The 21,929-nt window shown below is 42.3% G+C and overlaps 12 protein-coding genes across 12 annotated transcripts; 5 read left to right on the top strand and 7 right to left on the bottom strand. All coding sequences in view use genetic code 12, as the record gives it.

The window, feature by feature from the left end:
* Positions 1-43: 43 nt before the first annotated feature.
* On the bottom strand, positions 44-862 carry MAM33 (mitochondrial acidic matrix protein; the record flags this gene model as incomplete). Its single annotated transcript, XM_001383036.1, is given in 2 exon segments — positions 44-697; positions 713-862. 2 exon segments carry the CDS (start codon positions 860-862, stop codon positions 44-46), a joined length of 804 nt encoding a protein of 267 aa, XP_001383073.1.
* A 286-nt stretch (positions 863-1,148) lies between these two features.
* CLB4 (B-type cyclin) lies at positions 1,149-2,504 on the bottom strand. The gene is made up of 2 exons (XM_001383037.1): positions 2,327-2,504; positions 1,149-2,281 (listed from the first exon to the last, which is right to left on the bottom strand). The coding sequence occupies exons 1-2, from the start codon at positions 2,340-2,342 to the stop codon at positions 1,344-1,346; spliced, it is 954 nt and encodes a 317-aa protein (XP_001383074.2). The 5' UTR covers positions 2,343-2,504; the 3' UTR covers positions 1,149-1,343.
* A 116-nt stretch (positions 2,505-2,620) lies between these two features.
* PICST_75931 (predicted protein) lies at positions 2,621-2,948 on the bottom strand (the record flags this gene model as incomplete). Its single annotated transcript, XM_001383038.1, has 1 exon — positions 2,621-2,948. A coding segment is annotated over exon 1 (294 nt), but the record flags the coding sequence as incomplete, so codon positions are not given.
* Positions 2,949-6,064: 3,116 nt separating this feature from the next.
* On the bottom strand, positions 6,065-6,667 carry PICST_29945 (predicted protein; the record flags this gene model as incomplete). The annotated part of the gene is made up of 1 exon (XM_001383039.1): positions 6,065-6,667. One exon carries the CDS (start codon positions 6,665-6,667, stop codon positions 6,065-6,067), a length of 603 nt encoding a protein of 200 aa, XP_001383076.2.
* A 2,330-nt stretch (positions 6,668-8,997) lies between these two features.
* Positions 8,998-9,369, top strand: PICST_29946 (predicted protein; the record flags this gene model as incomplete). Its single annotated transcript, XM_001382484.1, has 1 exon — positions 8,998-9,369. The coding sequence occupies one exon, from the start codon at positions 8,998-9,000 to the stop codon at positions 9,367-9,369; it is 372 nt and encodes a 123-aa protein (XP_001382521.1).
* Positions 9,370-10,404: 1,035 nt separating this feature from the next.
* PICST_29947 (predicted protein) lies at positions 10,405-11,265 on the top strand (the record flags this gene model as incomplete). Its single annotated transcript, XM_001382485.1, has 1 exon — positions 10,405-11,265. One exon carries the CDS (start codon positions 10,405-10,407, stop codon positions 11,263-11,265), a length of 861 nt encoding a protein of 286 aa, XP_001382522.2.
* Positions 11,266-11,621: 356 nt separating this feature from the next.
* Positions 11,622-12,944, top strand: PICST_29948 (predicted protein; the record flags this gene model as incomplete). Its single annotated transcript, XM_001382486.1, has 1 exon — positions 11,622-12,944. One exon carries the CDS (start codon positions 11,622-11,624, stop codon positions 12,942-12,944), a length of 1,323 nt encoding a protein of 440 aa, XP_001382523.2.
* Positions 12,945-13,407: 463 nt separating this feature from the next.
* PICST_65236 (predicted protein) lies at positions 13,408-14,649 on the top strand (the record flags this gene model as incomplete). Its single annotated transcript, XM_001382487.1, has 3 exons — positions 13,408-13,739; positions 13,827-14,380; positions 14,576-14,649. Exons 1-3 carry the CDS (start codon positions 13,600-13,602, stop codon positions 14,647-14,649), a joined length of 768 nt encoding a protein of 255 aa, XP_001382524.2. The 5' UTR covers positions 13,408-13,599.
* Positions 14,650-15,923: 1,274 nt separating this feature from the next.
* On the bottom strand, positions 15,924-16,592 carry PICST_35101 (predicted protein; the record flags this gene model as incomplete). Its single annotated transcript, XM_001383040.1, has 1 exon — positions 15,924-16,592. The coding sequence occupies one exon, from the start codon at positions 16,590-16,592 to the stop codon at positions 15,924-15,926; it is 669 nt and encodes a 222-aa protein (XP_001383077.2).
* A 478-nt stretch (positions 16,593-17,070) lies between these two features.
* PICST_54544 (predicted protein) lies at positions 17,071-17,916 on the top strand (the record flags this gene model as incomplete). Its single annotated transcript, XM_001382488.1, has 1 exon — positions 17,071-17,916. A coding segment is annotated over one exon (846 nt), but the record flags the coding sequence as incomplete, so codon positions are not given.
* A 1,190-nt stretch (positions 17,917-19,106) lies between these two features.
* On the bottom strand, positions 19,107-19,655 carry ISU1 (Iron sulfur cluster assembly protein 1, mitochondrial precursor (Iron sulfur cluster scaffold protein 1); the record flags this gene model as incomplete). The annotated part of the gene is made up of 1 exon (XM_001383041.1): positions 19,107-19,655. The coding sequence occupies one exon, from the start codon at positions 19,653-19,655 to the stop codon at positions 19,107-19,109; it is 549 nt and encodes a 182-aa protein (XP_001383078.1).
* A 728-nt stretch (positions 19,656-20,383) lies between these two features.
* Positions 20,384-21,277, bottom strand: AYR1 (1-Acyl dihydroxyacetone phosphate reductase; the record flags this gene model as incomplete). The annotated part of the gene is made up of 1 exon (XM_001383042.1): positions 20,384-21,277. One exon carries the CDS (start codon positions 21,275-21,277, stop codon positions 20,384-20,386), a length of 894 nt encoding a protein of 297 aa, XP_001383079.2.
* Between the last annotated feature and the right edge of the window lie 652 nt (positions 21,278-21,929).

The following is a 21,929-nucleotide window of genomic DNA, read 5'->3' on the forward strand; positions in this document are numbered from 1 at the left end:
ATATTCATAATAAAGTATTTACAGGTAATAAGTAGAGTTTCTCTTAGTTCAAGAACTTGGTCAAGCTGGACAACCACGATCTGTATTCGTTTTCTTCCTTGAACTCACTGTAGGAGATGATGAAGTCAGCCAATTCGTCGTCGATGCCCTTAGCAGCCAAATAGTTTTCGAATTCGGTCTGAACAGACTCGTCCAAGTCAGAGAATCTTGGACCTTGGTACTTGAACTTGTCGATGAACTCACCCTTCTTCAAGATCTGTTCTTCTAAGAATTGCTTGACATCTTCCTGGTGGTTGACGAAGTCGATCATGAACGAGTTCTCGGTGTTTTGCAAGAACAAGTTGATGAACAAACCATCGTTTGTAGCTGGCTTCTCAATGAGAACCTTGATGTTGCACAACAACGAATCCAAGGCTTCAGCTTCACCTTCGAAGCCTTCTTCGAACTCAGCCTCGACGCCTTCTTCTGAAACCTGAGACATTGGAACATCGGTGACTTCGTCAATGTCAAAGAAAACACGAATAGTTTCACCATTATCACCCTGCTTAATCAATTGAACGTTGGAAGTGCCTTCACTCTCAAGAATCTGGAAGCCATTTCTGTCAATAAAGTCCTTGTAGGAAGAGTCCAATTCGTTAGGAATAGCATTACTAATCTTCAATTCCGACTTGAGAACTTCCTTCAACCTCTTACCAGACTCTGACATGCCAACCCTGGAAGTGGCAAAAGTTCTAGAGCCAGCAATGGCACCCATACGAACTAATTGTGGGGCAACCCTAGCAGCAGCCGATTGGAAAGTGGCTCTTCTGCTAACAGCAGCAGCTTGCTTGCTTAAAGTGGCAACGAATAATCTGGAAGACATGGTGGCGAGAGCTTTAAAAACAGAATATAGTCTTGTAGTCTGAACAAAAGAATATTAGTTCTATAGTCGTACTGTTATTGTTCTCTACCATTTAAATTTAGGGATTGAGCCGGAAATTTTCAAACAGCGATGGTGAATAAAGCTCCGTATGCAGGAATATATAATGCAACCATTTTTGGATTTTGCAATCATTGTGCTATAAGTTGTAGCTAGACATGCCATGTAGCTGAACTATATAGCACTTATATAGAAATTCTACAATTGTTACATATAATTTCATACGATTATCTGATGCTTCCTTTATTCAATACAAGAATAGAAAGTAAATAAGAACAGAATGCAATGATGCAATGAATTAGTAAGTATAACCAAAATGAAAAGCGAACACCAATCGTCCGCTGGTTGAAATGCAAAATAATTTTGGAAAGTGCTAGTATACAATGGTAGCGGTGAGTGAAATGCAATGGTGTAATGTGTCTTGTTACTGCTCAACAGTTTCTAAGTATTCCTGGACAAACGACGAGCTTCTACGGTACCTTCTTTCTTGGTACTTCTCGAAGATGGCCCTGTGGTTGGTTTCGGCATCGCGGCAGTTCTGCAACAATACTTCAGCCAAAGGGCGCAATTGTGACTCGGTATAGCCACTGTAGAAAACATGCAATTCGGTCCAGCCTCCGCGGTTCAACAACTTGCGCGATAGATAATGAGCTCCAGCCGCTAACCAGGAAGGCAGAGATGCTACGAATTTGGAATCCATAATGGTGATTTCCAAGAAATACTTGGCTAGAGTTCTGGTTTCATAGTCATAGTCATCTGCCTTAGATGTTCTTCTCAAGAACGACATTGGGCCTGGCCAGCCCATATCGAACTCAAGCACGTCTATCATGAACCTTTCAGCCTTCAAGAAGTCATCTATGGAATATGCGTTGTCGGCCATGTAAGCTACTTCTTGAACGGTAGGGCAGTTGATTTCCTCGTACTTGGCCGCGATGAATAAAGCTACTGCTCCCACTAATTGGAATCTGGACAACGACACCTTTCTCTTGGAAAGAAAACGATCTATATAGTTCACTGTCAAGTAAAGAGTTTCGGGCAAGAGATTGAACCGGCTATGTACTTGTACGACCCAGTCGATCAACACGCTTCTCATTTCCCACTTCAACTCATCTTGGTTATCCATGTAGTTTGGATCAGGCACTAATTTGTTCTCCAACTCGCGCATGTAGTTGAAGATCTCAGGCGCGTACTCCGCCACCATGGTGACATCGAATGTGTCTTCATCGTTTTCATCCAAAGTAGAACGGGAGTACTTTTGGATTACGTAATGAAGCTCTTCGGCAACATTACGAGTCCATATGGGTTCCATGGCGACATGGCCATCTTCTGAAGAATGACGAGTATTTGCTACAGGTTCAGCTGCTAAGGGTTGGTTGTCAAAGTCCTCAGCTTCTTGAGACTCGAGACCATCTTCTGGCAGCATCAAGTCCTTGTCGGTAGCTTCAGACGATACACGGGCTTGTTCCTCATTAACCCAGTTCTCAAAACGGGCTCTTGTGGCTGGGTCCAAGCTCTCTACGGCTCTGTATTCTCCCTCCTGGAGAATTCGTTCGAAATGGTCATTGACAACATCGTCTGAATTCTGATGAAACTGATTGTTTTTGCGCACTTGGATATTTTCCTTGTTTTCGTCATCAAAGTCGTATTCATCAACTTCGTCTTCTTCGTCCAACTCGTCCGAGGTAGAAGTAGAGATGGAACTGGCGCCATGTTTCAAGATATTGTCTATGCGAGGTTTCTTGAATTGGTAACGTTGGCTTTGTTGATTTTGAATTAATTGGCTTTGTAGTTGTTGCTGCTGCTGTTTGTAGATCTGGATCTTCGAAGTGTTGCTCGTCAAGGGAGCCAATGACTTGTTTATAGAAGATTTTTTTGCGGTAGAACTGGACTGCTGAATCGAGTTTTCCGGCTTCAACTCTCCAAGCACTTCCCTCTTGTCGGTCGACGACGAGTGGGTGTGAGAGACAGACTTGTTCTTTATTATTCTTGACGACATGCGATTATTGTTCTCATCGTTGGAAGACGACACGCCTTTGGCGGATGCTCCTCCGGACAGTTTGAACGTTCTCATGGTCCACGACGAATAAATACGAAGCGCCTAAATCAAAACTCAATGCCGAAAAGTCAAAGGTAAACACCAAATTGCAGTTGCTGAAGAAATGTGATGAACAGAAAGGATCCAGTTCCAAATCGTTTTGGATTCTTGAAACCGCGAATTTCTAAGTGCACAAACACAAATTCGATGAGAAATAGATTTAATATACGAGACAAACTTCAGCACGAACGAAGAGCGGAATTGTATCGATGTTGTATAGTCGATAGTATAGTCAATATTATACCCGACAAGACTCAGTCTATGAATATTTTGATCCTATTATTATATATAATTTCTTGTAAAAGTCGAAAACTGTCTTTCCCGAAGTAATAGTGGCTCTTCGAATTTTCAGTTCTGTTCTCTGCGAAGAAGTGTGCTGTGCGGCGATGTTTGCAATGTTACTTCTGTTTGATGTCTGTGTCGTTTACAAAGGGACGACGGTAAGGAATGGCAAGGAATGGCGAGGGTTCAGTCAGGATTAGCGATAGTAGTTATTGTTTGGTAAACAAAAGTTGGAGTCTGAGCTGAACGAACTCGTATTCTATATATGTGTGTATGTCGAAGTATTGCAATTACAACTTCGCACGAGTTGGCTGGGTAACGGAATATGATACAATTCAACAACAAGTATAGCAACCAGGAATAAGTAGGAGGTGTTGAAGAAGAATAACAACTGAAGAGAAGAAAAGAAGAAGCAAATCGAACATAAAACACTTGGTCCAAAACAAATCTACAGCTCTACAACACAAACTCAAATATTGCTACTAGGTAGATTTCACACACAAACCTTGCTACAGAATCTCCTCTCCTTCATTGTTGATCCAAACAAATAATACACGCTTGCTCACTAAAAATCTCATCTCTGCCTAAGCTCAGCAGGAAAATTTCACCTACCAGCGTAAACAATAAGCGAATCGGGGTGCTGTCGCGCTATCACACTTACACCTGCGATGCCTGGGGCTCACGCTTGCGACCCTCCTGTATGGACGTTGCCAGATCCGTTCAGCTGGAACTGACTCTGTTGGCTTTACCAGTGAATCCTTGGTCAAGATCGCAAGTCGCGTTTCTCACAAAACCAACTTTAATAAACAAATAAACAAACAATTCTTGCATACAGCCTCGCAGTTGTCGCACAAACTTCTTCACTCGCAGAACTCACGTGAAGTCTGCTGTCGTTGCGACAGTGAAAACGGTAAACACTATTGCTAGACTGGAATAGTGAAAAATAGTGGGGATTCGTTACTTTCCTATGGGAATCCATGACAGTCTCCCGATTGTACACGTAATATCTCTTAAATAGACAAATGTCAGAGCAGCATGATTTTTCATACTACCTTCGTCACCCTTTCTGGAGTTGGCTGCAGCGCTCCCAGAAGTCTTCTCACCTTTGGAGTGCGAATCAGCGCACATGACTTCGATGCACGTGAGTCTATAAATAACATGCAGCAACATACCTCAATCGGTCTATGCAGTTGCCTAACTGGAAGAACTGGATTGAACCTGGTTTAGCCCGATTTACAGCAGCATCGGAACGCCCTCGGCGGTGGCCCGACGCGTTTCGCTACACGGAGATGAACGGTGATTGAAGGCTCATGTCGACGTACCCAACAGTGGACAGGAAGGTCGCTTGCAGTGTCTTTTCTTTTAACGATTTTTAGAGAATTTCACTACCTTCATTTTTCCATTGTTTCTGCATCGTGGAGCAACGGCTGCGTTTTCGATCCTTCTTGTTGTTCCAAGTCGGATTAAATACCCTTCACTGAACTAGTGGCATGCGAGAGAATGTCCATATAGTCGTCTGCACTTATTGTACCCTCTTCTTGCTCTAATTGCCTTTGGTGCTCTTGATTTCCGCTTTGTTATATTTCCATCACATTTCCGGTTGTACTCAAGATTTGCCTTATTATATAGGATATATTTATTATGTGAGCTTGTGCTCTTGACAACCTCGACAGTATTGTGGGTTCACAGATATGCGACTTTATCTCATCGCTCGGACCGGATTTTCTTTGAAATCAATATTGCATGGAAGATTCCATATTAAATAATCTTTATTTTAGACCCACATAAATCAGAATCGGAGCCATGTGGCTCTCCCTAAAGTGCATTCAAAATTTCAAGTCCGAGCATATAGGACTAGATGAAATCAAAATTTCACCAGGACAACTCAGCTTTTCTCAGCAAATTTCACTACTGCCTGGTCGATTCACTCAGAAGTAGTGCCATTAAGCCTAGAATTCGTATTATTTGAAACTCGAGAACGTCCGCTTGTAAAAAAAGGAAAATCTTCGTCTGAATCGCCCTAGACCCCTTCTTCTATCTATTCTCTCGCTAATCTCAGATTCTCGACAGAATTGCCAAATGTGTTTCGGGATCTTCAAGCGTTGAGGCGGACCTTTTTACCACAACAAGTCGATCCTTGCGGATGTGGACAGTCCCGTCCAAAATCTGCTTCAGGGGCAAGTTGGATAGCAAATCTACAGATAACACTCTCCGAATCCAGAGTGGTTGTAACTTATGTAAATAAAATAAATTAAAGTTGTTTCGACGATTGAAGCTAAAACTAATTATGTTTCCGGATTTGTCAAATTTCTTGTCATCTGCACCCTAGAAAATATCGCTAACTATTCCTCCTTTTTTCCTCCTTACACACAACAGATCTACTGCTATTGTCTAAGCGCCCCTTTCCTAGTTTCATTTCATGTCACATCGTTCCGATTTCTGCAGGTATTCACTATCGTACATTCATTTGCAGACTCGCTGCTATGACTATAAACCGTTTCCTAAAGATATTGTGAAGAAGTAAATCAAACGATGAAATTACAAACGAAAAAAAGCAAAAACAAGACATCTATCTGAAATAGACAGATTAGAAAGTTTATCCATATGTAGTAATGCATTAGGTATTCTTTTCTGTTCGCACAAAATGGAGATGGTGAAACGAATGTACCCCAGGTGCTTGGAACACTATTGCAGACCAAGTAACCAAAGAATCCCTTAAAATAGTCAAACAATTAAACCAATCAAACTTAATAAATAGCCTATACCGATTATTCCAATTCAAAGTTAACCTCAAACAACAGTTCCACCATCTGGTGATTGCAGTTGAAATATGCATAATCCAAGTAGTCAAATTCCGAGTTCGTAAGTAAGTAGTCTGTGTTGTTGGTCTGATGTATTATTTGTGGTTGATTACCCGAGTTTCTGTGTATATTACTTTTGATGTTGTATGTGCTTTCGTAGTCGATGATTTTGTCGATGGGAGTCTGGTATGGAAGGTTGCTGCTTGGCGGTGGTGTTTGGTAGTCGGCTCCGTTGTATGTTATAGGAGTTGTGAAGTCGTCTACCATGTCGTTAAAATTACATTTCAGGAGCGAGTTATTGTATTTGTGTCCAATATTGCTGAGGTTATTGTTGTTAATTATCAATTGGTAAGACTCCTCTATGAGCTGCTTCAACTCATTTATAAGGTGCGAACCGTGGTCTAATTTGCTGAGCTTTGATTTCATAATTTGCAACTTGTTCAACACTGCGTCAGAAGTTTTGTCAGAGAGTGTGTTTCCAAAATCGTCTGAAGTGTCGCTCATTGGTGTAGAGCTGGAATGTGCGAGTGATGGGAAGCTGAAGGAGAATGGTGATTGAAGGGATGTCATTTTGTTTGGACGAATGTGTAGGGTATTAGCAAGTACTACGGCAGGAGGAGGGTATAAGAGCAAGGTTGCAAATTTGGGTATCCGTGTTGTTTTGATAATAGATTTGAATCACTATACGAATACTGTCTTCATTTGCTGGTATCCGAAAATATGGGGCTTCCTCCGCATTACCTCTGGTTCATTTCTTCGGAAGATTGTTCGAATATATACTCTTGACCCATATCGATGAGATATAATCAGTAAAAAAATATCCGGCAGACAATACTTCGATACGTAATATGATGTCCTGCGAAAATAATGAGCTGCATCATTATGCAGTGCATATAAATTCCTCCTTCAAGAGAAAAGAAATTTTAACACACAAACGCACAAAAATGCACACATTTTCATTTACAGCTCCATTTCCTGAAGGGGATTTAATTAATTTGGACTAAATCGAGATATGTATGGAGTAAAAAAAACCTCGTAAAGTCTCCCACTGATCAAAAGATGAGAGAAACTTGTGGCCTCCTTTTCTCGACTATAGTTTCCTGTTCATGTAAATATTCAGATTATAAAGAACATTGTCTCTGATACAAAATATGTGAGGCGTCGCGTTGTCTGCGCTCTCGAATACGCACATACGTTGAGAAGGGTCCCCTTGTTCCTTATTGTAGGTACCCCTTGTCGCTTTTTTTAGTTTGAACAATAAGTCATATGTGAAGTTGTTTACCTCCCTTTCTTCATTGATTCAAACAACATCATATGATTGAAAACATCCCTACAACTCAGCCATAGTTGCTCATGCACTCTGTCAGTAGGAAATAATTCTAGCAATCGATCAATGGAAATACAAACTCTCGCTTCTTGAAAATGGACATATTGTTCAGAAACCAAAAGTATTGATGGGTGGGGAATAGTACAATGGGTCTTAATACAGATCTCGACTTTAAACTAGACTTTTCTTGGTTTTGATATTATTGATCTTGTATGTATTGGGGAAATAGGTATGCCATTTGAACAGGTTTACGAGAACCATTATTTTCTAAGTCTAGGCTAATGTATGGTTCTATTGCGAAAGGACATATAAGGAAGGATTCGTGGGGAAATCTCTCCGAGTAATTGAATCCCGAATTACGTGGAGTCGAAAGCTTTGTGGTTTTTTACAAAGTCCCGCTTTTGTAATTCCTTTATGGTGATACTCCAACCTTCATTGTCCGATTGTTATCAAAAAGGTCAATGCATAGATGTTAACATAGACTTTTACAATTTGTTAGAGGCAGACCCTTGCCATCAAACACGAATGTAAGTCGCTGTTAATTGTAATGTTTAATTGTTGTGGGATGTTGGGCTTTCCATACAATGTTCCTGGCAAAGAATGCATATTCGTGTCGAGGATTTCTTCTCCAGCAATACAAAGAACAAATTACAAAGCGATAGTTATAGTTGTAGTTCCTTGCCATTGTCCCCACAATTATTTGGGTCGCGTATTTTTCGTGGGTAAAATTGCTGGAGTATATGATGGGTTCCACGAGTTTGTGCTCTTTCTAGTGTCTATCATTTATCCTAGTTGGTCCAGCACCGACTTTTGTGTAGTAGAACACAATGTTGTAGAACACAATAAACTAGCGGGCCTAGCCATTCGGATGTTGAGCTGAAGCCATACACGTTGCCGATCCTGAGGTAAGTGTGTTTCGGCGGTCTTGTCGGCTGGGGAAGCCGATATTTGAAAAAGCAAAAGATTGCTTTGTAGCAGTCATTGCTCCGTCTGGCAACATGGCCGGGAATCTAGATGTAAGAACGGAATTCCACAATGTTCACTAACATATTTGCGGAAGTTGAATTCAAATAGGGTCAATAAAAATAATACAACAATTTGCGAGTGGTGATAACTATGGGGCTCCATACAAAGCCCCCGCATGAAGCTATTGATAAAATACAACTACAGTGTTAGAAGCGTAGCCAAGAGGGGAGATGGCAGTGGATTTTGGAGCTCACATAGAAGTGGCACTTCGGGTAGGAGAGCCATCAAAAAAATAGTTAAAAAGGTGCAGACTACATTAGAGTACATTTCGAAAAGGCAAGTGGGGGTCGAATTGGGAATAATATGAAATTATTATGACCAAGAATGAATGAGCAGAATCGAAGAGGCAGAATAAGTCGCCTTTTCGGTTTTGAGTAGTTCATGGACCAGGAGGAGTGCACGTCCAACCAGAGATTTGGCGATTGTCACACTGAGGTTTCACAAAGAAATAGAGAGTCGTTTCAGCGTAGAACTCGAGAGGAAAAGTTGTTGGGATATTGCTGCTCCTTCGTTAAAGTCTAGGCTCCACCAGCTACACGGGAAATAAATGACAGAGAAGGTGATTGCAACGGAGCAGATCGTCGGAGACGGGGTGTGTCTTCGGGGCCAGCTTGTGGACGAAGCTACCAGATGTAGCCACTACTATTCTGACGTAGATGTGATAGCCATCAAGTTCAGATGTTGTCGCACATATTATCCTTGCTACAAATGTCACGAGGAGTTGGCCGGGCATGAGATCCAGCGGTGGGCCCGGGCAGAGTTGGAGGAAGCCAAAACTCCCGTGATACTCTGTGGACAATGTCACCGGGAATGGAACTTTATGGAGTACGCTGCCAGCCCCGAGATGAAATGCCAGCATTGCGGAGTTCAATTCAACCCCAAATGCAGCCTCCACTACGATATCTATTTCGATATATAGTCCATAGCCGCCGGAAAATTAATAGACGTAATATAAACTTAACAGCAGAGTTTTTTATTACATAATGCTAGAAGAAATCGTCATGGTGAATATTCTTATGGCTGGGGAGCCAGCAGAAGTGGCCGAGACCTTCAACAGCGGGTCTGTTGCGAGAGCCGGAAATGTGGAGCAGGCGGCGCCCCCAGGCTGGAAACCACTCGCTGGCATCGTCAACAGGATCGCATACAACCACAACTGCAGAGCGCCAGAGAACTTGCCAGAGAACTTGCCAGAGTTGAAAAAGAGAAGCTGGCGGTAATGCCAGTGAACAAAATCCTACATAAGCCTTAAATTTAGTACATGTAAGTGAACTGAGCAGGTTGCCGAATCGACCAACAGATTGTGGGAGAGAAGTTGAGAGATCGCCACCATCCAAAATGACGCTGGCTTTTTGCAGCTGATATTGCTCCAGAAGACAAAAGTGGCCGATACTTCTGGCAAATAAATGACTACACGAACAAGAGCCAGGCGGTGCCGCTGAAAAAGTAAATCTCGCGGTCAATGCGTTTTGGTGTGGAGCGTCACGTGCTGGCCTGACTATCTCAGTGCTCAAACGTAAATTTACGGATCACCCCAGAGCCTGTACGCAGCGGATTCTAGGCTATAACCGTGCCACATAGTGATAGAGAAGCCTAGAGGAAGTTTTAAATAAAATCAGCTCTACCTGACTTTTACTAGCAATTGGATTTTGTATTTAAGTGCTATTTTCCCAGGACTATATATGTAATATATATTGCGAATACTGCGGTGTCTCGTTTCCTAGTCTACCTTTTAGTATAGCCAGTGCAATAGTGTATTGTCTAATTTTTCATCCCACTCCCTATATCTGTCTGATAGCAGCTCCTGGTATCCCACCTATCCAGTTTTAGGCTGCTTACTTATCCACCCTACCACAGCACCCTGTGACATTGCCGCCTTCATCTGTGGCAAGTCCGACTCATCCCATTTCCCGTAGCTGGTGTAGCACCATATTCACACAATCCATATAGCAGTATTATGGCTCAGAGAGACATCTCCCCCCTGCGGTCGCCCTTGTCGTCGGCCGCATCGCTAGTGTCTACCGCCTTGCCTAAGACGACGATCATCATCAATAATCTCCACAAGAACGACTTTCTCGTCAATACCCAGCCCCGACATGTGGACTTTTCGCCCAACTTCCGCAAGCTTTCGCTTGCTGACCAGATAAAGATCTCCATTCTCAACTTGGAAACTGAAGCTGCACGAGACAACAAAAATGATAACGACTACTATTTAAACCACATCGACCACTGGTCCAATCTTCCGTTCTTGAATAGAATCATCGTAATTTTGAAAGACGAAAACGCCGCTTTCAACATCTACCAATACTTGACTTCCGACCTGGAAAGCTCCCTAACGTCGTTGTTCCCCTACATCAAGGTGTCCCTCCAGGAAAACTTGCTTTCACGGTCAAAGTCTGCCGATGCGCTTATCAAGTCCAATAACGAAAACCTCAATGTCGCAAAGACTTTGGCCAACTTCAGGGACTTCCATAATAGTGGTGGTCGCGAAGATGGAAAAGAACCAGAATACCTTTATAACGAGCCCGAACCACATCCGTTCGATGTCATCCGAGACTTGTCCAAGATCGGAATAGACGTCAGTAGCTATAACGACGAAAACGAAATTCCTTCCCAGTTCAATAGCCAGACGGCCTCTGTCGAGTTGACAGACAAGAGTCCAGATCGTACCACACGTATGTCCAGAACAAGATCGCTCACCAGAACCCTTTTCAAACCCGAGTTGAAGTTGAATACAGCCGACATCAACCAGAAACTGCTGGAAACCAAGCCGGTGTATCCCTCGAGTCCTACCATCACGTTGGATGAAATGTTCTAGGTGTATAGATATATAGATAAATGGGATTAAAATTCAAATTGGTGTAGAGAAAATTGTACAATTCTGTCGCAAAAAAGTTTACCGGTACGGCTATTTTTCTACTCTATATATGTACTACACCGGCAGGTATTCTACCTACTGTTCTCTTCTATACGCCATAGTCTTGCTGTTACAATGTTGCAATATCTCTACCGTTCGTCTCTTCATCTCTCCTGATAAGATATGCAGCGCCAACCAATCCTTACTTTCTACTGTATGCACACCGCGAGGGTCAGAAAAAAGAAGACTTCCACTCTCAAAATACTCATTTGCCAATCTAATCTTCTTTTGTTCACATCTAGCAGCACATCGTCACCATGAAAGTGTTGAATCTCGCTAGCGCAATTGCGTCGGTGTTAAGTGTCTCGTTGGCTTCTGCTTCGTCGAACACATGGAGCAATGCACAGGACTCCGACAGCAGTGTAGATTCTCCTCATAGAGTATCTGACATTTCGCTGGACGTAGCTTCGGTCTATGAATTGAACACTGCCAATTCCAACGTCAGTCCATTTATCAGCCATGGCGATTTCCACGCATACTTGCTTGATCGTTTCGATGCCACTGAGCATTACAGTTTGGGTCCAGATGCCGAGAGCAAGCTTGAATTCATTGAACACCAGCACGTGTTGAGAAAGAACGTCCCAGTCTTGCCTCAGTTGATTGTTTCTATCCATGGGGTAGATACTCCTGAAGAGTTCTTTTCTGAGCGTCAACCCTCATACACTGTTTCTGACACCAAGTCAACCTCAACAAAGACTTTGGACGTCATTTTATTTCATAATTTCCGTAGACATTTCCTCAGCAGCCATGTAAATTATTCGTTGGTAGACTTGACGAAGGAAATGATGATGTACACCTCCGAACCGGAGTCAACTTCCGTTCGCCACTTCAGATACTTCAATGAACAGTTGTTACGTATCTGGCAGTCGTACAAGAGCCACTTTAGCAGAAATTCTGAGGTCGATATTGGTTTCAGTCCTTCTACTCTCAATTTGATCAATGACAAGTTGTTCATCAACGAATTATCGCAATTGGTCCATTTAAGCAACACAAAAGTTGAAAACAATGAGGTTGTTTTCATGACGTTGGATTCTTTGTTGTCATTAGCCAGAAAGATCGGACACAACTCGTCAACTTACAACTTCTCCAAGAAGGTGTTGTCCGACTACTTGGTGAAGTTGTCTGAACAGTTCGACATCACCGTAGTTGTTCGCAAGGACATGGGTTCGCACCACAACGCCAGATTGAACAAGAGAGGTGATGAGTTGAACAAAGTGTTCCAGTCCAACGGCATGTCTAAGAGAGGTACCGTTGCTGGTACTGCCTTCTACGAATCTGAAGATGCCTGTAACGCTGGAACCTCCACCTGTTCTGGTCATGGCTCTTGTGTAGAGCTCAGTTCTAAAAAATGGGGCTGTTCTTGCAAGCCTTCTTTCGATAAGGCCAAGTCCAAGACGACCAAATGGGTTGGCTACGACTGCGGCAAGATTGACATCTCCGCTGAAGCCAACCTCTTCTTGTGGTCTGGATTGGCTTTGGTTGTCTTCTTGGTTGGTGGTATACAATTGTTGTTTTCAATCGGCAGTGAGCCATTGCCGGGAGTATTGGATGCAGCAATTCTCTCCAAGAAGAACGCATAGGTGGAAACGCTTCATATTAACTCGTTAATAACTACATAAATTCATTTCTTGATTCTTTTGTAAAACATCTTTATATATACAACGCTTAAAGAGATTGCAGTGTAGTCCTAGATTATACTATCAGAATTGGTACTATGATATTGGTCTAGTATGTCTCTAATAATGTAGTATATATATATTGAGATATTTACCAAAACTACGATTCTTGCTAGCAAAATTTCAGAGAATCTTTTCATAAATATTCATACATTCTTGTTTTCCAATAGTTCTACTCTTGTTATCATACTTCCATATTTCCATACTTCCATGAATTGAATTTGATATTCTGATATTCGCATAATCGCGTACTCGCATATTCTACTCCTTCTGAGCGTATTAGTCGTTTTTGCACTGCCTAAAAGAGTAACTGCGAAAGTGGTTCTACTGAAAAGGAGTAAGTATTTCATCACAAGTCCTTTTCTCGTCGTTTTCAACAATCGCTGATATTTCTTGCTCTTCATATTGCTGATAACATACTTTCTATTGCTGGCATTATTTGACAAAGTTGATATTTATTTTAGTTGCTTCGCTTTATCAGATCATCATTACTCATCAGAACAAACCCCCTTACTTGGCCATCCCAACCTTTCAATCAAGTACACATTGATACCACACAATGATCAAGATCCGTAGACCGTTAGTCACGACGTTCCTCTTGTTTGTCATCGTAAGCTCTGTCTACTACATGACGTCTTCTGGAGGCAATACAGGCTCTTTAGGACTTTCTTCTCCCCTTAATCTACTGAATTTCAATCCGTTGCAACAAATCCAAGAAGATTCTCTGATAGAAAGGCCTCCATTAGCTGAAGAAACCGAAAATAAGGACAAAGCACCTTCAGACAGTATCTCCGACTTGACACACGACCAAGGCGAAGAAATCGTTAAGGATGAAGTCAGTGATTCGATTTCCAATTTAACCAATGATCACGTCAAGAATGGTGAAGACGAAAAGTCCAAGAAAAAGCCAAAAAAAGCCAAAAAAGTGGAATCTGAGCTGGAAGATGGGTTTACCGAAACTCCATTCATGCCCAAGATGGCTGATGAAACCTTGAAAGCTCAGTTGGGTAATGCAGCCTGGAAGCTATTCCATACTATTTTGGCTAGATATCCAGACAAACCTTCGAAACAGGAACAAGCAACTTTGAAGCAGTATATCAACTTGTTTGCCCAAGTTTATCCTTGTGGAGACTGCGCCAGACACTTCCGTAAGTTGTTGAACAAGTATCCACCACAAACTCTGTCAAGAAAAAACGCTGCCTTGTGGGGCTGTGACATTCACAATAAAGTGAATACAAGATTGAACAAGCCCATTTACGATTGTACGAATATCTTGGAAGACTATGACTGCGGCTGTGGTGAAGATGAAAAGGAGGCTGACTTCACATTGGGCAACAAGAGTATCAATGAGTTGAATAAAGAAAAGGAAACCGTTGAGAAGGAAACCAATGAAAAGGAATCTAATGAAAAGGAATCTAATGAACAAGTAGACGATATTGACAGTTCTGAAAAGAAGCAGGCGCCAGCTGAAAAGGGTTCTAGGTCCAGAAGATTACCCCATAAGAACAAGAAGAAGAAGAAGGTGAATGCATCAGCAAAGGAGGCCAAGGAACATTTGAATAACATCATCATCAGTGAGAAAGAAGAAGAGCCACAGCTTGGTGGCTAGACAATCTACTTTAAATCTAAGTTGGTACAATACTGATCCTACAATATCCAAATCAATTTGGTAATACGTTAATATCTACATCTAGCACTACGTTTCTCTGATAAGTTGTTATTGTCATTGAGTAAATATACAAATGTAATGGAATGCGTGACTATAGGGGATAATTCATGAAATATGGGGATAAAGTAAAGTCGATAACATAAATGCTAACGATTGCAAGCGTCTCTGGGTCACATGATAGTACAACACTCGGATCTGTCTCGAAGTCCCGGTCGAGACTGGAGAGCTTTCATCTGCTGGTACCGTGCAAACTTGTTCTGTTCCAAAGGAAGTGACCAGAGGTATGGAATAAGATAATCCGGGGTATCTTCAATATGGCTAATTAATCTGAAAGTGTTAGTGTTAGTAGCGCTGGCAAAAAAGTCAATATGGACAAGGCTAATATAGTCCGAGTTATATAGCACCATAGTCTGAGACTACTCTCAGTTTGGGAAGAATTGGATACTTACTGTAGGCATGCGCTGGAAGTTGGGATTCGTTCTCTTTTCAAGGTCTCCCGTATCCGAGTATTAAGCTCCTGGATCCGCTTCAACTTGATGACAGCGATTCGAGTAGCTATTTCCTGTTGCCGGTCCGTCATAGCGATGTTGAAGGGGGTGAACCCTATACTCTAGAATATGCTAATAAAGACTATTGGTAAGAATAACCGCGCCAAACATGTCACTATTTCAAGTAAACTGGCACTGGGGGTGACAATGATCCACAATCGTCCATATTAGACTTTTTCTAGCAAAACCTGATCGAAAATGTGAATAATTTCCCACATTTCAAAGTTAGGTGGGGGTGGTTGTTTGATGCCTGCACATAATCACCTACCCCTTAAGCAAAACTATTTACTAATTCAATTTGCAATATTATCCAGGGTCAAAAGCGTGGGGATACATCTTGACAGAAGGGTAGGTAACCACTATATTCTGAAACATATCCTCGACGGATGGTGTGTATGTTGCACATAATTATGGGTGCAAATATAATGGTATTGACAGTCTTGGAAGTGTTATCTGGTATTATGGAACTGGAAATGCAGGGCCATTGTATGGTTATCAACGGTTATCAATAGTTATCAATAGTTATCAATGGCTCCCATCGCTATCGTTGACTTGATCTTGATATCAATATACATATCTCTTATCTCTTCTTCTGTTTATTTGTTGCAGATATCGATTTTGCATTAATTTCGCAACCACTTTCTCAATCACTATCATGGTACCCTTCTAAAAGAAAAATAGTAACAAGATACAAGCCGCAATCACTGTAGCCAAGATAAACGTGTCTCTCTTTCTACGCGTGTTGATCTTGGAGATCAACACATTGATACCGGGAATTTGCTGTAAAGTGCTGAACATCTTCAGCTGAGCATTATTCAAATACTGACGCTGGTTGTAGAGCTCGTCACGTGTCTGATATGCCAGGTTCAAGAGTCGATCAGCAAAGGTATTGGCATTGTCGACTCTCTGGCGCTCTTCCAATACGTAGTCATTGCCGTTGATTTCGTCTGTAACTGCCCGCTGCTGTCTGTGCGCATTGATGTCTGACCGAACCGAAAACAACAAGTTGTTTCTGTTACGTTCTTCTTCGATATTGGCAGCGATCTTGTTGAAGGAAGCCTTGTGGTCGCTAAGAATCTCCTTGTGACGAGTTAACTGCTGCAACTTGGAAGTCAGCAATGTGTCCATGCTATCGCTGATGCGGTTCAACTTTGCAAGCGTCGCATCGCGTTTTTCCAATGTCTCCTGGATTGAGGTGAAGATTTGAGATTCCTCGTCGGTAGCCTCTACCGAACTCTGGTTCTGGAAATTGGAGTACCGCGCCAAAAGCGTTTCCGTCTGTTTTTCCAAGCTGAGCGCCTGCGATCTGGTCTGTGAAAAAGTGGACGATGACATGCGCTACTCCGTGCGTTTATGTGTGTATATATACGAGATGATAATGGGAAAAAAAGCTGTATCTATCTACAACTAGAAAATGGTAACAAAGGAAGAATACAATAATAGCCTGGCCTTTTAATCGTTGAATCGCCCTCTTTATTTCCCTCGCTTGATGCGAGATCTGTGTGCAGGCAACATGGAGCTACCTATTCTGGGCTACAATATGGAGCTCTGAAATATTGAACGATTTGAATGTTTCTTTCCACGACTTGAAATACTTGAAACAATAGAAGATTGACTTATTGTGACGTCACTTACTTGATATTTGCCATTATTTACTAATAAGCAATTGTATATTTGTGTTGGTTTTGTTGTCACAGCTATCATGGCAGATTTGTCGCTGCTCCAGCAAATCAGACCAGAGCCCATTGAAGACATCGCTGAAGAGGATATCCCTTCGTTCTCGCCTGTGGTGTCTATTTCTGGCTCTGGAGTCCTACCATCGTCTCCAAGCTCATCTTTGTACAGCATCCTCCGCGTGTTGATTAAGGTCCAGAAGTATAGCGCCTACACCTTTACTTCGTTTGTAGGGATCCATCTTACATCTGTAGTTGTAGTTCCACTTGTACCTTTGGTGCTGGCTGATATCAAGCAGGAAGTTTTTGAAATGGCCCGTGCAGTCTACATGTCGATTCCCCAATTCGAAAACATCGTAATCTTGGGGTCCTCGATTATCCACGTAGCTTCCGGTGTGGCTATCAGGATTATTCGCTCAATACTTAGACACAACAGAGAAAGAGAGAAGGTTCAACACCGTAAACTGCACGTTACCACAGAACTTATTACTGACGACACTCGTGACGATATCGGCTTGGGAGGCATCACTAACTTGCTAGGCTTGGGCTACACCAAGTCTTTGGTGCTGCAATACTTGGGAATGTCTCCCTTGTCTGTAGCAGGCTACTGTTTGATTCCCTTAATTCTGTGGCACTACGCTAAATTCCGCTACGTGCCTTTATCTATCGATGGAGATAGTTCTTTGGTAAACCTTAACTACATTAGTTACTACTTAAATATCAGTCCCCAGGGTACATTGGGTCAGTTTGTCAATTTCTGGGCTCTAGCTTCGTTGCTCTGGGTAGGCACATATCATATGGTGAATGGCCTAATGAAGTTGAACCACAAGTTTTCCAAAAACTGGAAACGGGCAGGATGGACAATTGTCAACAGTACGGCAATTCTCGGCTATGTGGCTCTAGTAAGCTATAAGCGTCAGTCAGTAGAGACTCTGGGTTTTATCGGTAGGACCTTTGTTAAATATTTGCAATCGTTGTATTTGTGAAGGTTGCAGCTGCGATTGCAAAATTGACTAAGACGATTTTTTCTCGCTGCTATTGGCTGGTGGCAGCTGCGAATTTGTATATACAGCAAGAGATAAGAGTAGCTTGCACGTCTATATGTTGCATATAGGCTGACTCCCAGAGGTAATCGACAGCAAAATGTCGGTGCTACAAATTGTGGCGTGATTGTCCAGATCTAAATTTTGGATCTGATAACTTTCTGTAGGAGCTCCGTAAAACGTTCTATTATTTATGTGCGTTGATAAGTCCGAGAAAGGAATCCCGAAAAATCTATCGTTACTATAAGCAGAAACTACTCAGGGAGGACTTTGACAAAACATTGACATAATAGACATTCTACGGACTTACAATTGACAATTCTAGATGCCATTGTATGGTAGCCATAATAGGGGTAATTCCCTTCTGAGGCAAGCCACTGAATTCCCCTCTACACCTTAAATATCTTTGTGACGTCAGTGAACCAACATGAATGAAGACGATCGGTTTGTTGCACCCGTATCCGTGGTCACGAAACCGATTTGGGGTTGTAAGTTACTTCACCAGCAAAAGACTTAGACTATGGCGATTGCCACTGTTCAGGGGCTAGAGCTCATAATGTGACTCAGTTCTACGGAGACGGAGAAGAAACGGATAGAGGATGATGAGATCCTGTATCCAGGTTTTATCAAGGACCGTCTTCGGCACTCATGAGTTAGAAGACATGGAAGAATTGGAGTAAGGAGATAGCTGGAGAAGCTACGGCTTGATTCATGATTCTTGCAAAAATAGGATGATGTCCACCAGCAACATTTGTAGCAATAACAGTGTTCTACTATTTATAGAAATTTAAAAATTGCTTTCTACAGAAGTTCGTTTGAACGTTAATCATAGATCCAAAACTACATTTCTTCACTGAAGAAATTCATTATTCTACATATTTGCTTCTTGAGGATTGTACAATAAATAGTTAGTACACAACGAGAAAAGAAACTATACAGAATGGAAGTGAAGGCTCAGCTAAGAGCTGATGTTGCTTGTAGTATTGCTTGCTGTAGCTGGTGTATATCATAAATCTCGCTTTATATCATATGTCCGCAGATTCTGAGGTGCCTTCATCTTTCGATACTTTCTCGCACAGTCAGTCAAGGCATATGGTATTCCTGTTATTTGTTTTTGCTCTTTGCTCTTTGCTCTAAACAGAGGCTGCGGCAGCTGCAGTTGCGGTGGCTTCTGGACCCAACGTTGGCTGTTTAACCTGTCTCTTCGATCTGTAGTCCTTGACGGCAGATTTGATGGCATCTTCAGCCAACATGGAACAATGCAACTTGACTGGAGGCAACGACAACTCTTTGGCTATGGCTGTGTTTTTGATTTTGAGAGCTTCGTCCAATGTCTTACCCTTGACCAACTCAGTGACATATGACGACGAGGCAATGGCGGAACCACAGCCAAATGTCTTGAACTTGACGTCGCTGATGACTCCGGTTTCGGGATCGACCTGGATCTGCAATCTCATCACATCTCCACAGGCTGGGGCACCTACCAAACCGGTACCGACGTTGGCGTCGTTCTTGTTCAAAGAACCCACGTTTCTAGGGTTCTCGTAATGGTCTATAACTTTGGCATGGTATGATCTTGTGCCCACGGGCTGCATGGCAGCAAAGACGGAGGCTCTGGTGACAAATGGGGCCTGTCTTCTGGCTACGAGAGCCGAGGTTCTCAACAATGATCTGGAAAACATAGTCTATTTGTCTATGAGTGTTATGAGTGGAATAGGAAGTCTAGTTTTTCGAAATATATTCAAGGACGAAAAAACTGGGACTGGCGGACTTAAAGGTCTAGAAAAGATCTGGACAATTATTAGTGGAAAAAAGTACAGTAGATACGAAACTACTGAAGGTCTATAGAGCTTGCAATGGCCTGGTAGCGGAGTGTGGCAACGTAGAGAAAACCACAGAAATGGAAATATGGAAATATCGCTTTTTTATCTGGAAAAGCAACTTGAAAAAAAAAGATATTCCCACCGCTACTTCTGAAGCATATGCTCTCTCTTATATATGCTTGACAGATTATTCCCCTACTGATGGTTTAGATTTTTTTAAGGATGACAAAAGCGTGAGCAGCGCACGACCCAAGCTTACAGCGAGTGCAAATTGGCCAGACCTTCAGCGATAAAGAAACGCCCAAAAGCCGGCTCACGGAACCGAGTCTGTGGTCGTGCCCGAGTGTCAATTTGTACTTTTTGTATGACAACGGAGTGGTGCAAAGTGGGCCGGACACGACATTTTCCCCTTCCCCTTCTTCCCCATCTATATTTTTTTGTGTCTGATTGGGGCTTTGTTATCAGGATGTCTCCTCTGATGTCGCGAGACATTCTTTCAACCTTCAGCACTTATAAGATCCTACTAATAGAGCTTTATGTGGAATTGGCAGACTTGTATATTTCAAGCAGTACTATAATGAGGCTTTCTATTCGAGTTTGGTTTTAGAGTACTTAGCCTCCAAGTATGAGTAGACATTGGCCAACTTGAACCTTCTTATCAAAAGACTTTCCACAAAAACTCTGGGGATAAGTGCCATACAGTAGAAACCGAAGAATGTAGCCATTGATCCTCTGTAAAGGTGCAACTTGCCTCCAACCACGGCCGCCTCGAAGTCGTTGACAACCTGTCTCGCGTACTCTTTTGGATCCATTGTCTGGTTTTTTCTGGCCATTTCTTTTCTTTCTTTCATGGCAGCATCCATGTCTGGAGTGTTGAATAAAGATGTAGCCGGAAAGCTTCTCTCGTCCAGTATGCCCGTGTCAACACCACCGGTAACGAAGTTGAGAACCTTGACTCCGAATGGCTTCATTTCAATTCTTAAAGTAGCAGCATATTGATGGATAGCAGCCTTGCTGGCGCAATAGGTCGAGGCAAATGGAATTGGAACGACACCAGTGAAAGAACCAGTGAACCCAATTGCACCCTTTGCATTGATGAGCAAAGGGCTCAATTCACGAGTCAATCTCATGGGACCAAACACGTTGACTTCAAAACACTGCGTGAACCATTCATCGGTCACATCTATTGCCGGAAGAGTACACAATTGGCCAGCATTGTTGAAAAGTATGTCGAGGTAGTGATCTCCGGTTTGTTCAATGATAAACTGCTTGACTTTCTTGACACTTTCCAACGACGACACATCCAAGCTGAAGGGAATAACGCCGTGTTCACGTAATGGCTCCATGGGCTCCAATCTTCTGGCACCAGCGAATACCTTATATCCTCTTTTGGCAAACTCAAGGCAGGTTACATATCCGATTCCTGACGAGGCCCCGGTGACGAGTGCAATCTTTTGTCTCTGTGGTGTTACGGCTGACATTGTCTACCGATTTACTAGAGATATCTAGCTTCAATTACGATTCAGAAAAGATGGAACCATGGTGGACGAGTATTTATACTGAAATATAGCGTCTTTGTGCAAGCGGAGATATGAAATATTTCAATATTCGGAGATGTCTGTAGTCGTGTTCGCATCACTATCTGTCCGTTAAGTATTGAAACAGGGCCCGTATACTCCTGTCGCAAACACATTCTGTTGATGTAAACAGTGGTTTGGAGAACTGGCAATTTCCAAAGGCTGACTAATTCAAATTATCTGCGTCTCTAAAGTTTTACCTTGATGAAAGCTCTGTAGTTTTTGATGTAAAATGTCTCGATAACTCCAATTGTTATTCCGTGCCAGGAACAAGACACTCAACCATATAGAATAGATAGCAACTCGACATCCAAAGACAGATCTCGCCAGAATTCAGATCCAGATCCAGAGTTCTCTTCATTGCCTATGGCCTTCTCTGATCTGTGGTACGGGTACGGAGTCTAACTTTAACATCCTACAACTCCGTAATTCCTCTACAGAGAAAGCCAAGAGAGCAATCAAAAACCAGGGACCAAATTTTGACCGAGAGTTTACTATTAACTCCGAACGTATGCCAAAGTCACGGGATCCATGGCTGCTTCTCTATGGTTTCTGA

Source organism: Scheffersomyces stipitis, chromosome 2 (assembly GCF_000209165.1).
Source record: "Scheffersomyces stipitis CBS 6054 chromosome 2, complete sequence".
NCBI classification, from domain to species: domain Eukaryota; kingdom Fungi; phylum Ascomycota; class Pichiomycetes; order Serinales; family Debaryomycetaceae; genus Scheffersomyces; species Scheffersomyces stipitis.